Below are 13,298 nucleotides of genomic sequence, written 5' to 3'. Positions count from 1 at the left end.
ATTTCCTGGAATAGCTTTAAATCTTTAATACGTTGGTTAGGGGGATTATTTTAAATGTGGATAGGATATAATCCCTGCATAGGGAAAAATGTACAGTGAAATCCTATTCGTCTCTACTCGGAAGAAAGTCCTATTCAGTTCAGTACGGCTTCTTCCCAGCTATAAATGGGTATAAGATTGCAGCCATCGTCATACAAGATAACCGTGCCAGTTCTATATTTCTGTGGAAACATATTTTGGGAAGCCTTTTCCTAAATTGTGTACATTCCACAAAACAGACATTTGCATAGTCTTTATACGTGACATTGTAAATGATTTTCTCCGAGCAGGTTATATTTGTGTAAGAAGTGCTTTGTGAATAAAGCTGTCCGTCTAATTCTATTACGGATCAACAAGACTCATTTCCCTGCTAGCCCATGAGCGCTGGCTGTGTGTAATTGAAGTAATTCTTGCTGGCAATCTACTATGGCTACTACCATAGTTGATGGTTTGTGCATGTGAAATGCAAGAATGACTTTTAACCTTCAAAGATTCTCCTGTGTTCACACCTTGCATTTTGCCATACTTCACATTAGTGTGGCTGTTGGAGTGGATAGTCACACTCAATATCCAGGAGAGGGCAGCATTTTCCTATACCAGGTGTATAAAAGAGCATGCCCTGCTTAGACTGCCAATGTTTCTTGTAATTACTCCCAGTATATTTGTTGCTTGCTTATGAATTAACTTGCATTTATGGAACTAAATCATTCCAATCATTTAATTACACCTGAGGAGCTGAACTATAATTGCTTGCTTCCAAGTAGGATCTGATATGGCTTGAGCAGTATTAATTTGGTGTTTACTTTTCTGAGTGCTAAAAGCATTAAACTGATTGTGCAGTGGGATTACATTTTACTAATTGCTGGCATTCATTAGCTGGGTAAATGGCGGGGAAGTATGACTGTATATTGTGGAGGGATAAAATTGTGGTTTTAAATAGTATATTACTAGGCACATTAAGGCCCTAAGACATGTTTTAAAATACTCCAGAGGTTATTAAAGACTGTATTTTCTTCATCTCTTGCTATATGAATACCTTATTAAAAGACTGCAATTATTATGGACCTTTTTGTGCAATATGTAGAGGAAAGACTTCATTGACTTAAAACACATTTCTTTGATATTAATAATAACCTTCTATATTTCCAGCTAATCCAAAAGTAAATGAGGAACTTATATAGGGGGGGAAATTGCCAACCCCAAATCAACACAGTTACACAGAACTGAAAAAGCCAAAGTTACAGCTTCATTTGAGGACTTTTTGTAAGGAATTCAGACTTCAGGGTCTGAGGTAATATTCTCTCTCACTCCTGAGAAGAAAGTCCCTTAAAATCTCTCATCTTGCTTTCACTGTGTATTCTTAGAGCTGAATCAAGTACAGGCTATACAGTATAAGCTACTTATCTATAATTTTTTTAAGTGCTCTTGTTCCTTATTTTGAACTTGATAACTACATGGTGGCTAGGTTTCTCAGTTTATTTCATTTTATGGCCATCTGGGGTTCCTTAGAAGTAAACTTTCTTATTATAAGAAACATGAAGAACAAGGGTAGCCAGGTTGGACCAGGAAAGGGAAAAATTTTCCAAAACCCATGGTTGGGTAATACCTTTATTAAGACCAACCAAAAAGTCACAAAACTGTGATAATGCAGGCATAATAACTGTAATTCCACATTGTCTCTAATGAACATACTATTCTTACAAATTAAAAATGTTAACGTGGTGATTTATGTATCTTAATACGAATCTGAAAATATTGTGAGAACTTTCTCTGTGTAATACTTGCATATATACCTAAGGATTATGCAGAGCAAAACCTTGACATGACCTAATCCTGCATTCACTACCACTGGTAATGCAGACCAAGAAAAAAGTAATCATATTTGCTTTCCTGGACCTACTCATTCTATTTTGTAATAACTGTTGCCAGGATCAGGCTTTGAGAACTAATATGTTTCTCAACACCATCATTAAATTCAACAGAGAACAGAATAAATCTATCTAAACTGAAAGTGTGAACAAAAATATCTTTTACTGTGAAAGTCAATTTAATGTCACCTGTTAAAATAAACAGGTTTTATTGTCCTATTATAAACATTTTTTTTGAGCCATTTGTCTTGTAAATTCCCTGACAAATAAGGGCAAGGTATAGGTGTGTTCTGATATATTGTTTTACGTTTATTTATCTAGACTTGGCTTTACTTTAGCTCTGAAGTCTTGGAGCAAGACGCGGAGACCTTGCCAGATCAAACAAGTTCAGAAATACAAATGAAGGACTGGTCAAAAGGTAAGGACTTCTGAGGTATTGATACAGAACCCCAGGGGCTATGCCAATCCTAGGCTATGCCTGGATGGAATGCATTTGTTCTTGCTGGTAGGTAAAAGCGACTGTTTAAAAAAGTTCACTTCTTTTCTGTTAAGTGATGTAACTGCAAGCATGTTCCTTTTAAACCAGACTTTTTTTTTTTTTTTGTCTGTAAGGATAATATATACTTAGCAGAGGGCTGAACTGCTATTCTAATTGCACAACGGCTAGTAAGCACACCTGAGTTTTCTTTCTGTAATTACAGATGGGGGAGGTATTAGCATTGGGGCTTCAGTGGTGGTGGTGGTGGGGAGTTTAATCCTTTCCAGCCATGATCTTGGCAATGAGTACAGTGGTACCTCAGGTTAAGTACTTAATTCGTTCCGGAGGTCTGTACTTAACCTGAAACTGTTCTTAACCTGAAGCACCACTTTAGCTAATGGGGCCTCCCGCTGCCGCTGGGCGATTTCTGTTCTCATCCTGAGGTAAAGTTCTTAACCCGAGGTACTATTTCTGGGTTAGCGGAGTGTGTAACCTGAAGCGTATGTAACCTGAAGCGTATGTAACCCGAGGTGCCACTGTATCTGTCCTATGGTTCAGTTTGCTGGTGATGGGAGAGCTCCCAATGGTATGAATGGGAGCTTTCCCCCCTGAGGTTAATTGTGGCAGGGGAGGGGGGCAGGAAGCGATATTTACAGTCGTACTGTGGTTGTCAAACTTAATCCATTCCAAGAGTTCATTCGACTCCCGTAATGGTTTGAAAACCAAGATGCGGCTTCCGATTGGCTGCAGGAGCTTCCTGCACTCAATCGGAAGACACATCGGGCGTTGCAAACCGGAACACTCGCTTCCTGGTTTGCGGCGTTTGGGAGCCAAAACGTCCGAGTACCAAGCCGTTCAGCAACCAAGGTATGACTGTCTTGGAATCATGGCTGCAGAGGGAACAGTTAACCTTTCCCTCCCCATGCATTGCAGCCCCATGGCCAATTGAGGAGAGGGACTATGCCTGCAATTCTAGAAAGAAAAACCCTAGACATGTGTCCTAGCTGCATTAGCCATGCTGTCAATCCATTTTCCTTGTATCTTACTCCTGTAGGCTTCCTTGCTTCATGCCGTTCCAAGTGAATTTGTTGTTGTTTAGTCGTGTCCGCCTCTTCGTGACCCCATGGACAAGAACACGCCAGGCACTCCTATCTTCCACTGCCTCCCGCAGTTTGGTCAAACTCATGCTGGTAGCTTTGAGAACACTGTTCAACCATCTCGCCCTCTGTCGTCCCCTTCTCCTTGTGCCCTTCATCTTTCCCAACATCAGGGTCTTTTCCAGGGAGTCTTCTCTTCTCATGAGGTGGCCAAAGTATTGGAGCCTCAGCTTCAGGATCTGTCCTTCCAGTGAGCACTCAGGGCTGATTTCCTTAAGAATGGATACGTTTGATCTTCTTGCAGTCCATGGGACTCTCAAGAGTCTCCTCCAGCACCAGAATTCAAAAGCATCAATTCTTCGGTGATCAGCCTTTTTTATGGTCCAGCTCTCACTTCCATACATCACTGCTGGGAAAACCATAGCTTTAAGTGAATTAGACTTTACTTACTGCACGTATCGTGGAGAGTTGCTCTACCATCCAACGCTGCAACTTGAGCAAGAGTCCTGAAAGTTACAGTTCTGAAAATTATAGCCAACACTGGCAGCAGTTCTGGCTGCCTTGCCCTTGATAACAAAGAGTAGGCCCTCCCCCAAGCACTCTTTTCCTTCCAGTTCAGATTCAGGAGCAGAGCTGGGGGCAGTAACCTGGTCAGGAGGACAAGACAGCTCACTCCAAACAGTGTGCCCCCCCCCCAGAATGCTTAGGCAGAGACACATACACGGAAACACGTGGGCCTTCAGCATCTGTATGGAACTCGTGATTAACAAAAGAAATTGCTGTGCCTAGCTGTTCTGTTTTGTTCGTTGTTGTCATTAGTTGTTTGCAGTTTTAGTTTCTGATGTTAGTGTAAGTTCTACTTGCTTTAATTGTGACATTACTGCAACCATTTGTTGAAGGGTGGGTTGTAAGTGCAGACAGTAAGCAAGTAAATAAATGTGGTATCAGCTGGGAGGAACTACCTGCGGCATGTGCAGACGGACGCCCCATTGTCCCTTCCAAAGGTCAGTTCAATTGCATCTGGGCCGGGAGAGGTCCACATGTGCAGCCTTGGCAAATGGATCATGGGTGCAGAGAGAGAGAGAGGCATATGTTGCATTTCTTTGCACATGCTTTTCCTTGTCTTGCCGCTTTTCTTTTTCCTGAAAGGGTTTAGAACATCTTTATGAATGCAGAATAATGCAAGAGGAGACCTGCCTCCCTTTTAGCATTGGAGAGCCGTACTGGTGGTTCAGTAGAGGTACACTTCACGGTTAATTGCACTACGCCCATCTCTCTCTAGTTTCCAAGGAAGCAGTGAAAGTACATCAACACTAGCAATTCATCCATTCTTCCTATCACCACCAGCTTTTGAGTCAATATCAAAGTGACTGACTGATTTCATTCTCTCTGAAGAATATCCACTTTAATCAAAATTACAAACAGAAAACCCTTTTTGTACTATTATTTTAGGTGCATCTCTGGTTGACCTAGCAGCTCTAAATTACAGGCTCTGAAAAGCATCAGCTTCCTGTTTCTCCTCATAAAACCAAGACCAAGCTGCAGGCATGGAGAAGTTACAGGCTAGCAACAGCATCGCCTAGTGCTAATCCCATACAAACTGAAGAGAGCCAGTAGCCAGAGCAGCCATCTTGTTTGCTTTGATTTGATTTCATAAGCAGTTAAATGTAATGTGCTACAAAGGAAAGATTAAAAAAGCAAGGAGGAGTGTGGAGTTCTTCAAACATAAAACTGCACTGGGAAATGGGCTGGAGGCAGGGAACTTGACATTTGTGGTTAGAAACTGGATTCTGAGTTGACCAAGATTCAAATCAGGAGCCTTCTGATCTGTCTACCGGGGTCCCTTGTGGCAGAAGAGTCAGCATTGTATAGGGAAGGAAGAAGGGGTAGTAGTAAATGGCATGTACTCCACAGCTGTGAGTGGCTTGCCACAAGAAACACAAGAACATAATAGATCAGAAAATCCCTAGTTAGAATCACATTACATTCACACTTGTGTGTGTATATGTCCCAGTACTTCGTGCTGCTTCAGTCTCACTCCTGAAGGGAACTTACTCCTCCTCCCGCATATTGCTAACTTTCCACTTAAACTCTCCTAAGAAAGGGGTTTCTCTCATCACCCTTCTCCCTGGCCATTTCTCTGCTGCAGAGCTTCGCTCTCTGTGGTGCTTGTATGAATGTAGAAGGAGGGCTGTTTCCTATATGTCGTTTGGGCCCTCTTGTGAGTGAACAGGATGGAGGAGAAGTGTTAAGGACTGGAATCTAGACAAGGTGAAGCAGCAAGGCCAGTGCCCTGTTGTACCAGCATATTCTACTATTGGAATAGGGAACACTTTTTTCAGCCCCCAAGGGGTTGAAAACTGTTCAGGGGCTGTTTGCCGGAGGTAGGGAGAGCCAGAAACATCAGTGGGTAGAGCCATTGATGTGATTTTGTTTACCTTTGTACAGTAGGCTATATTCCAGCCATGCAAAGGCCAGAGTTTTCTCTACAAATTTCTCCATCCTGGCAATCAAGGGGCATTATCACAGTTCAATGAGATGTTTTAGCCAGACAAAAGCACTCAAGGAGGGCACAGAGAGAGGGTGCTTTGGGGAGAGTGCCAAAGACTGGAAGGAAAGAGGCCTCCATCCAACCTGTGGACTGGAGTTCACCACCCAACTGCTCTGTTTTTACAACAACTCGTGAAATGGGTCCATAAAGCATAAAATATAGAGAATTTATGGGGAAGTGGGCTAAATGTTGAATATCACAGGTGATTTTTAGAAAGAAAGAAAGAAAGAAAGAAAGAAAGAAAGAAAGAAAGAAAGATCTCCTTTGGGAAGCCATCCTAACTATTATGTAGACTGTTGTGGCATGAGTTTCCTTTTTCGTACTTGGCAATGGGGTTAGTTGTTGTGATCTCCACAGGAAATGTTTCCTTGACTTATGGCTGTTTCATGAATGGTCACTATACCCACTTGTTGAATTCCTTTTCCGTTATTGCTAGATCAAGGTTTCTAAGATGTGGCTCAGAGGAAACTGGACCACTGCAACTAACAAAATCCAAAGGTGTCCTTCGGGCTCCCCTTTTCACAGCCAGCAACAAACATATATTCATTCTATTACATTTTTGGAACCTCTGTAGCCAGTTCAACTTTAGTACCTTTAGGGGTCACTATACCCTAAGAAAGGTTCAAAAGGTTAATTCTTTCAAAGAGACCATTTGCAAGTTCTGTGACTTATACATTAAATAGTACCAGATTACCGTAACATCCTGGTATGCATAGTCCTTACACACAGTGGGCTACATAATCAATTGGCCAAGATGAGTTATCCTTTTGTTTATAGAATTCCAAATTTTTGCAATGGAATGTGCATTTTTTGTTTTTTGACTGTGTAATACAAAACAGAAATTACGTTGATAGATAGAGAACATTCTTCACACCATTAAGGAACAATATGGGATAACAGTGTTATGAGCTATAGGGGGAGTAGGCAGTATGGTGAGAGCCTTCTAACCACTGGAATCCAGCAAGTGCTAAAATGTAAACCAGGCTAGTTTCTGGATAAGGTAATTGCCCAGGTGATGGGCCACCAAGGGGAACAAAGGAAGGGGATCTATGCAAGATGTCAAATGGGTGGCTTCCCCCAACTCAAGGATAGTTAGAAGGAAAAAGGCTGAGTTGAGAGCAGAAAGTTTGTAGTGATGTGAGCTAGATGCAAAGCAGCAAGCTGGACACACAGAGAGAGAGATTGTTGAGTTCTGTTTGACTCCAAGGCTGCAGCTATGGTGGCCATTTAGGGCTTTAAAGGTCAGCACCAACATTTCGAATTGTGCTCGGAAACGTACTGGGAGCCAATGTAGGTCTTTCAAGACCGGTGTTATATGGTCTCGGCAGCCACTCCCAGTCAATAGTTTAGCTGCCGCATTCTGGATTAGTTGCAGTTTCTGGGTCACCTTCACAGGTAGTGCATTGCAGTAGTCCAAGTGGGAGATAACTAGAGCATGTACCACTCTGGCAAGACAGTCTGCAGGCAGGTAGGGTCTCAGCCTGTGTACCAGATAGAGCTGGTAGACAGCTGCCCCAGACACAGAATTCACCTGTGCATCCATGGACAGCTGTGAGTCCAAAATGACTTCCAGGCTGCGCACCTGGTCATTCAGGGGCACAGTTACCCTATTCAGGACCAGGGAGTCCCCCATATCTGCCCCCCAAAAAACAGTACTTCTGTCTTGTCAGGATTCAACCTCAATCTGTTAGCCACCCACCCAGTCTGTTAGCAATCCATCCATGGATTGGGGTGGCGTGCAACAGTATATTTGTGTTCCAACGTACAGTAGTTCAGTTTGCAAAATCCCTGATATGTCATGGCCATTGGAGGCTTAGGAAGTATTTGTTACAGCTGTAAATACTATTAATTTTTGTGTTGTGATTCTTTTATGATCTCTCCCCCACCCCCCGGGGCTAGGATTTTATTCAGTTCAGTTTAGCTGCAGTTCAGAAATAATGGGCTCATTCAAAGAATTGCACATGGAGTTTACAGTCTATGAGTAGCTGATGTGGTGCTGCCCAGATGTTGGGTCCCAGCATTGGCCATGCTGACTAAGCTAGATTCCAGCAATGTCTGGAGGGTACCACATTGGCTTAGCCCTTAGTATTATGGAAGAGTTACTATGTTGTGTATTTAAACATCTTTTCTTTGTTCACCACCCCTTTTTCCATTTCTAACCCATGCTAGATCTTTATTCAAGATGCTGACTTTTTCTTTCCTTCCTTCATGGGAATGTGGTTAGAGGGGGCACAAGTCAAGTCTTAAGTAGGAGATAGTGTTGTTACGATCATCCTGTCAGCTGCCTCTCATACTATCATTTCTCCATCATCTATACACAGCAGAATGGCACTTGCCAAGAAGGTTGGCCATCACTGCACAAACCGGGCAGAGGCTCATCTTGACGGTTGTTCGCAGAATAAAGCAAGCTGCTTACATCTCAGTTTCTCCATCCAAGTTGTTGCTCAAACATTTTCTGCCAGAAAAAGATTTATGGTTGCTGGAATTCTGGTGAGGAGTAGCAAACAGTTCATATAGAATGGGTTATATTCTCTTAGTAGTGATGGTCAACATGGTGCCCTCCTGCTGTTTCAGACTACAACTCCCATTAGCCCCAGGCAGCATTGCCAATAGCTGGGGATGATAGGAGTTGTTGTCCACGGCATCAGGAGTAGTTCACAACATCGAGAGGGAAGCAGGTTGGCTACCCTGATCTAGGAACTCACAACCTTTGCGGTAATTTCTTCTTTTTCTTGCAGAACTTCGTAAAACCTATGAACCTGACTCCATTAGTTTCTTCTGATGTATTTATTGGTCATTAGAAAGCAAGAACCTGCTACAAGTCCATTTCATAAGTCCATTTCATATGGAGAAAAGCCATTTGCCCCTGTTTTCAGAACTCTAAAGTCCTTTCTGCCTCTCATCCAAAACTGCAATGACTACATAAAAGAAGAGAAGGGCCCCCAGTTCTCTCCATTTACATATGCAGTGGTGGGAGTGGCTTGGGCTGAAGCGAACACTCCATGTCCGTTCCCTTGAGCACGTCCCCCATGCCACCATGGATAGGCACGATTCAAAACAGGGTCTGGTGGGTGACCCGTGATGCTCCGCTACAGCCAGGGGGTGCAAGCCAACGGCCGCATGGGAAACTGGCATGTTCCAGGTGTTGTAAACAAAATCTGCCCTTATTCCCTGATGGGGTATGCAAGAGCCCTTTATAGAGTCCTTTGTAGGTTCTCCATCGGTAGGAGAAAATAACAGAGGCCAACCAGAGAATATTGAGAAGCAAAGTAGCTAGTAAGCCTGATCTTTATTAAAGCTGTTGCAACAGGGTGTTCCCCTCACACATTGGAGAGAGGAGGAGGACCCAGAACAAAGCTGTGCTTGCCCTTATATAGATGTTTTAAATTCCCTGCCCTGGAGCTCAAGACCACCCCTCCATACATCATACGTACATCACAGAAGGGGTGTAACCCAAGACCATCCCCCACAAACATCATACCTACATCACAGAAAAGGCGGTCTACAAGAGAAATTTGAATGTTGTTGTTTTTCCTGTCTGCCAGGTTATCTGATAATGCCTTATCTGATTGCCTTTTCTGGTAGTCTGGCCATTCCTTTGAGATGGTGATTTCCCAATTCCTGAGACAATGGGTAGGTTCCCTCACCCCCTCCCTCCTTGCAGAGAAAACATTTGGTCAATTTGGGAGTCAACATGGTTTCAGGACGGTCTTCCTGTGCTGCTCCAGACATGTGGCCCACATATCTATGTACATGTTAGATTGGTACATTTATGAACATTTGTGTGTGTGTGTGTATACATGACCTTAATTTTTTTATTACACAGGGAGGTGAAGGAGCTCATGTGCCAGTTCACAACCGCCACCCACCTTTTATGGATGGGCTGAGCGGCCATTATGGATCAGTGAATATAAGTGATACTTGGTGTATACAAATGTAAAAAACAACAACAACCAAAAACCTGAAGGATGAAGAGCAAAGGCAACTATATTCACTATTTTTAAAGTTAAATACTAAGTTGACCACTCTCTTCACAGCTTTTTCTTTTTCCCTTCTCCTTAATTTTTTTTAATACTTTGACATAAGCAATACTGTGAGGAGTTAAAAAAGAAGCAGCTGCTCACATCTAACTCATAAGTTCCTTCTTGACGGAGCAACCGAGTACCTATCTCTTGAGGTTTGATTTGATTTGTTGAAAACCGATACAGTATATTGAAAAAGGAGAGCAGTGACTGCTAAGTACCCCTGTTCATTCTCAAAGGCAAGTTGGCATCCCTTAATGCTGTATTTCTTCAGCTTTAATATAATTTGGTGTTTAGCGCTTAGACTCCATGGCTTTGCGTTGCCAGTATTGTACACTTTTTGGAGTTGTCAGGTATCTTCCAAATAAGGTTTAGGGAAATTATCACAAGTACTGCAAATGTCTGGCCTTTGCTTTGCTTATAAACCTTTTTGGATAGAGTTTTATTATCAAGAAGTGTAAAGCTTAAATTTAGACCAGGCCAGCCTTACTACAGGTAAGATGAGCAAAGGCATAACCATTTTTTTCATTAAAAACCAGTTCATGTCCCCCAGGGGGATGCATCAGAGATGAAATGAGATTATCAAAGATTTTGCCTGCATGTTTAATGTACCGTTTTCCAGAGAATGACGTTTATCAGCTCATTATTGCCTAAAGTGGCCTTAATGTTATTGTGATGCAGGCTAAAAAAATAAAACAAGTACTTTAAAGGTATGTTATTTCAATAAGGCAGGGGGCATTTGTGTGTGTGTGTGGTTGGTGTGATTGTCTCATTTTGCCATTTTAAATTATAAAATTTATCATATTGGCATTAATACCTGAATAAATTTGGGTGACAAAGAGGATTTCTGTTTAATTAAAGGGTATGCAGGGACATGACCTTGCTCCACATAAAAAGGAAATTTAGATAATTAAGATTTGGATAATTGATGAGGAAATATATAATAAGAGTATATAGTATATATAATGGAAAGGCTTGCTTTCTTCCCTTTTTAAAATGCTGGTTTAGATAGAAAACCCAAGTACTAGTTTGGCTGAGTAAAACTCCACCAGGCACTGTGTTTGGAAATTATGTAATAAATCTATATAGATTGTAATGATATCTTGAAGCCCTGTATTTAAACTAACCTGAATTACAATGAGAGATAAACAGAATATTTACTCATCCCTTATGAGCTGCTGCTGATATGTAAATTTATTCTTCTACTTTGCACAAATATACTTTTGAGCTACTGCTTAAACACTTCAAGGTCCTTAGCCAAACAGTTTTAATGATGCCTCCAATATTATAAAAGTGTGACATTTGACGAATACCTTGTGTAGTTGTGATACTGCAGTAAAATATAAACAACACACAAAGAAAACCCGGCGCATCAAATCAGTGTGCAGCACCTAGATAATTTATAATTTTACTGTTTATATCCATCTTGACATTTTTTTTTATCTGCCAAAGGCAGGTTTCATTTGGATTCTTAATCTGAGATTTATTTGGTGGATCTGGAAGTCATAGCTAGAATTCCCACAGGAAGTGGTCCATCTACCAACAGATTAAATGGCAGCCCTGCAGTTGTTAAGGGAGCTCTGCATTTAACACACATGCATACTCGCTCAGTCAGCCCGGTGGAGAAAAATTAAAGTAGTAACCCAGGTTTAGGAACAATGTAGCTAAAAAGTCCCATATTTGCTGAATGACAAAGGGTTATATAGCAGCATTTTCATTTTATTATTCGTGCTTGAATTTCTTGTTTGCTTTGTTGAGTCTGCTGACGAATACTAATAAATGCCTGCAACAATCCAGACGGGAGATGCCTGGCAACAAAGCTATGCGGTGGACCTCCCTGATCTTCTCCAGTTCACAACCTGACCTTTTGAAAAATTGCCTGGGCTAAGCTGCAGAATTTGGGTGTAATGGTTATTGTTAACTCCAGCTTTAGGATTTATTAATTTGTGTGATCAAGACTTACCTATACTTCAAAGTTTCAAAAGACCAAACACAATCATCCGTCCATTAGAACTAACATTGTGTTTCATTGAAATTGCCCTCCCCGCTTCTTCTTCTTCTTCGTCTTCTTTTTTTTACTATCTGTCTAGCAATACTGCAATTTTGATTGTATATGCGTGGAATCTCAAAAATGGTCTTAATGCCCAGGCACAGGACAAAAAAATCTGCACAACTGATTTCTCTCTTAAATCTAATGCTGGGAAATAATATGTTAATGAATTGCAAAATAATAATAATAATAATAATAATAATAATAATAATAATAATAATAATAAGCAAATGCCTAAGGAAGCTCGTGATATTTACACAGTAAGTGCTTAATGATCACAGTTGACACTGAGTACTAAAATTATGATTAGCCAGCTTTGAGAAGAGGTTATGAAAGGCAGTATCTGCTAAACTGGGCTGCTGCTGGTGGTGGCTAAATTTAGGCTTCAATCCTATGTACACTTACCTGAGAGTAAGCCCCACTAACTATGATGGAATTTACTTTTAAGAAAACAGAAGTAGGATTTCATTAATGTTTCTTGAATTTGAGAAAGGGAATTACTACCTTTGGGGTTTCCTTAAAATTGCCTTTCTACTAGAACCTCAGTGGCTACTAAATCTCTCTTCATTTTTATCTTGCAAATGGTGTTTATTTTAATGATCTTACATATTGTAGTTTTTTGTGGTTGGTGGACCATAACTGTTTTTGTACAATGGTATTTTGAGTATTGTTGTTATTATTGATTGCAATACATGTACACGGTGCATAACAGAGAAAAATGAGCACCAAAGATAAATCTCTGATCCAAGGACCTCGTGTTCTAAATATCAACGAAGTGGGGAGAGAACAGGAGTTGGGAAGGAAAGGCAGAAATAAGGATAGCAGGAATGAGCATGAACCAGTGCAGTTACAGGTACTTACGCTTTGTGTCCATTGTGTGTGGCCAGAGTTGAAAATAAGACTGGGAGCAAAGTGGGAGCACTCAGAGGAGGACACTAGAAAGTGAAGCATTCACCTACATCGGTTTCCGGGAATTAACTTTGCAATGTTCATTGATTCATAATTCTAATGGGGGTTGATTCATTATAAAAACCAAAAACTTGTCATCTAATTGTTTCCACTTTAGAAAAGAGTAGTGCTGTGGTAGGGACGCGGGTGGCGCTGTGGGTAAAACCTCAGCACCTAGGACAGGGGTCTGCAACCTTTAAGACAAAAAGAGCCACTTGGACCCGTTTCCAAAGAAAAAAAAAACT

The 13,298-nt window shown here is 41.3% G+C and overlaps 1 protein-coding gene across 3 annotated transcripts in view; it reads left to right on the top strand.

Annotated features, from left to right (window-relative positions):
• MIPOL1 (mirror-image polydactyly 1) overlaps positions 1 to 13,298 on the top strand; it is a 194,403-nt gene that overhangs the window by 29,324 nt on the left and 151,781 nt on the right. For 2 of the 3 annotated variants that reach the window (XM_082213642.1, XM_082213643.1), the window contains exon 2: positions 2,229 to 2,325. In XM_082213642.1, the coding sequence (XP_082069768.1) occupies positions 2,229 to 2,325 (97 nt within the window). Of the gene's footprint in view, positions 1 to 1,232; positions 1,331 to 2,228; positions 2,326 to 13,298 lie in introns of those variants that run through there. The other variant, XM_082213644.1, reaches the window with a different exon arrangement.

This window comes from Podarcis vaucheri, assembly GCF_965113315.1.
Source record: "Podarcis vaucheri genome assembly, chromosome: 1".
Classification (NCBI taxonomy): Eukaryota; Metazoa; Chordata; class Lepidosauria; order Squamata; family Lacertidae; genus Podarcis; species Podarcis vaucheri.
Note: the sequence above shows the minus strand (reverse complement) of the source record. Positions and strands in the feature narration are given on the sequence as shown.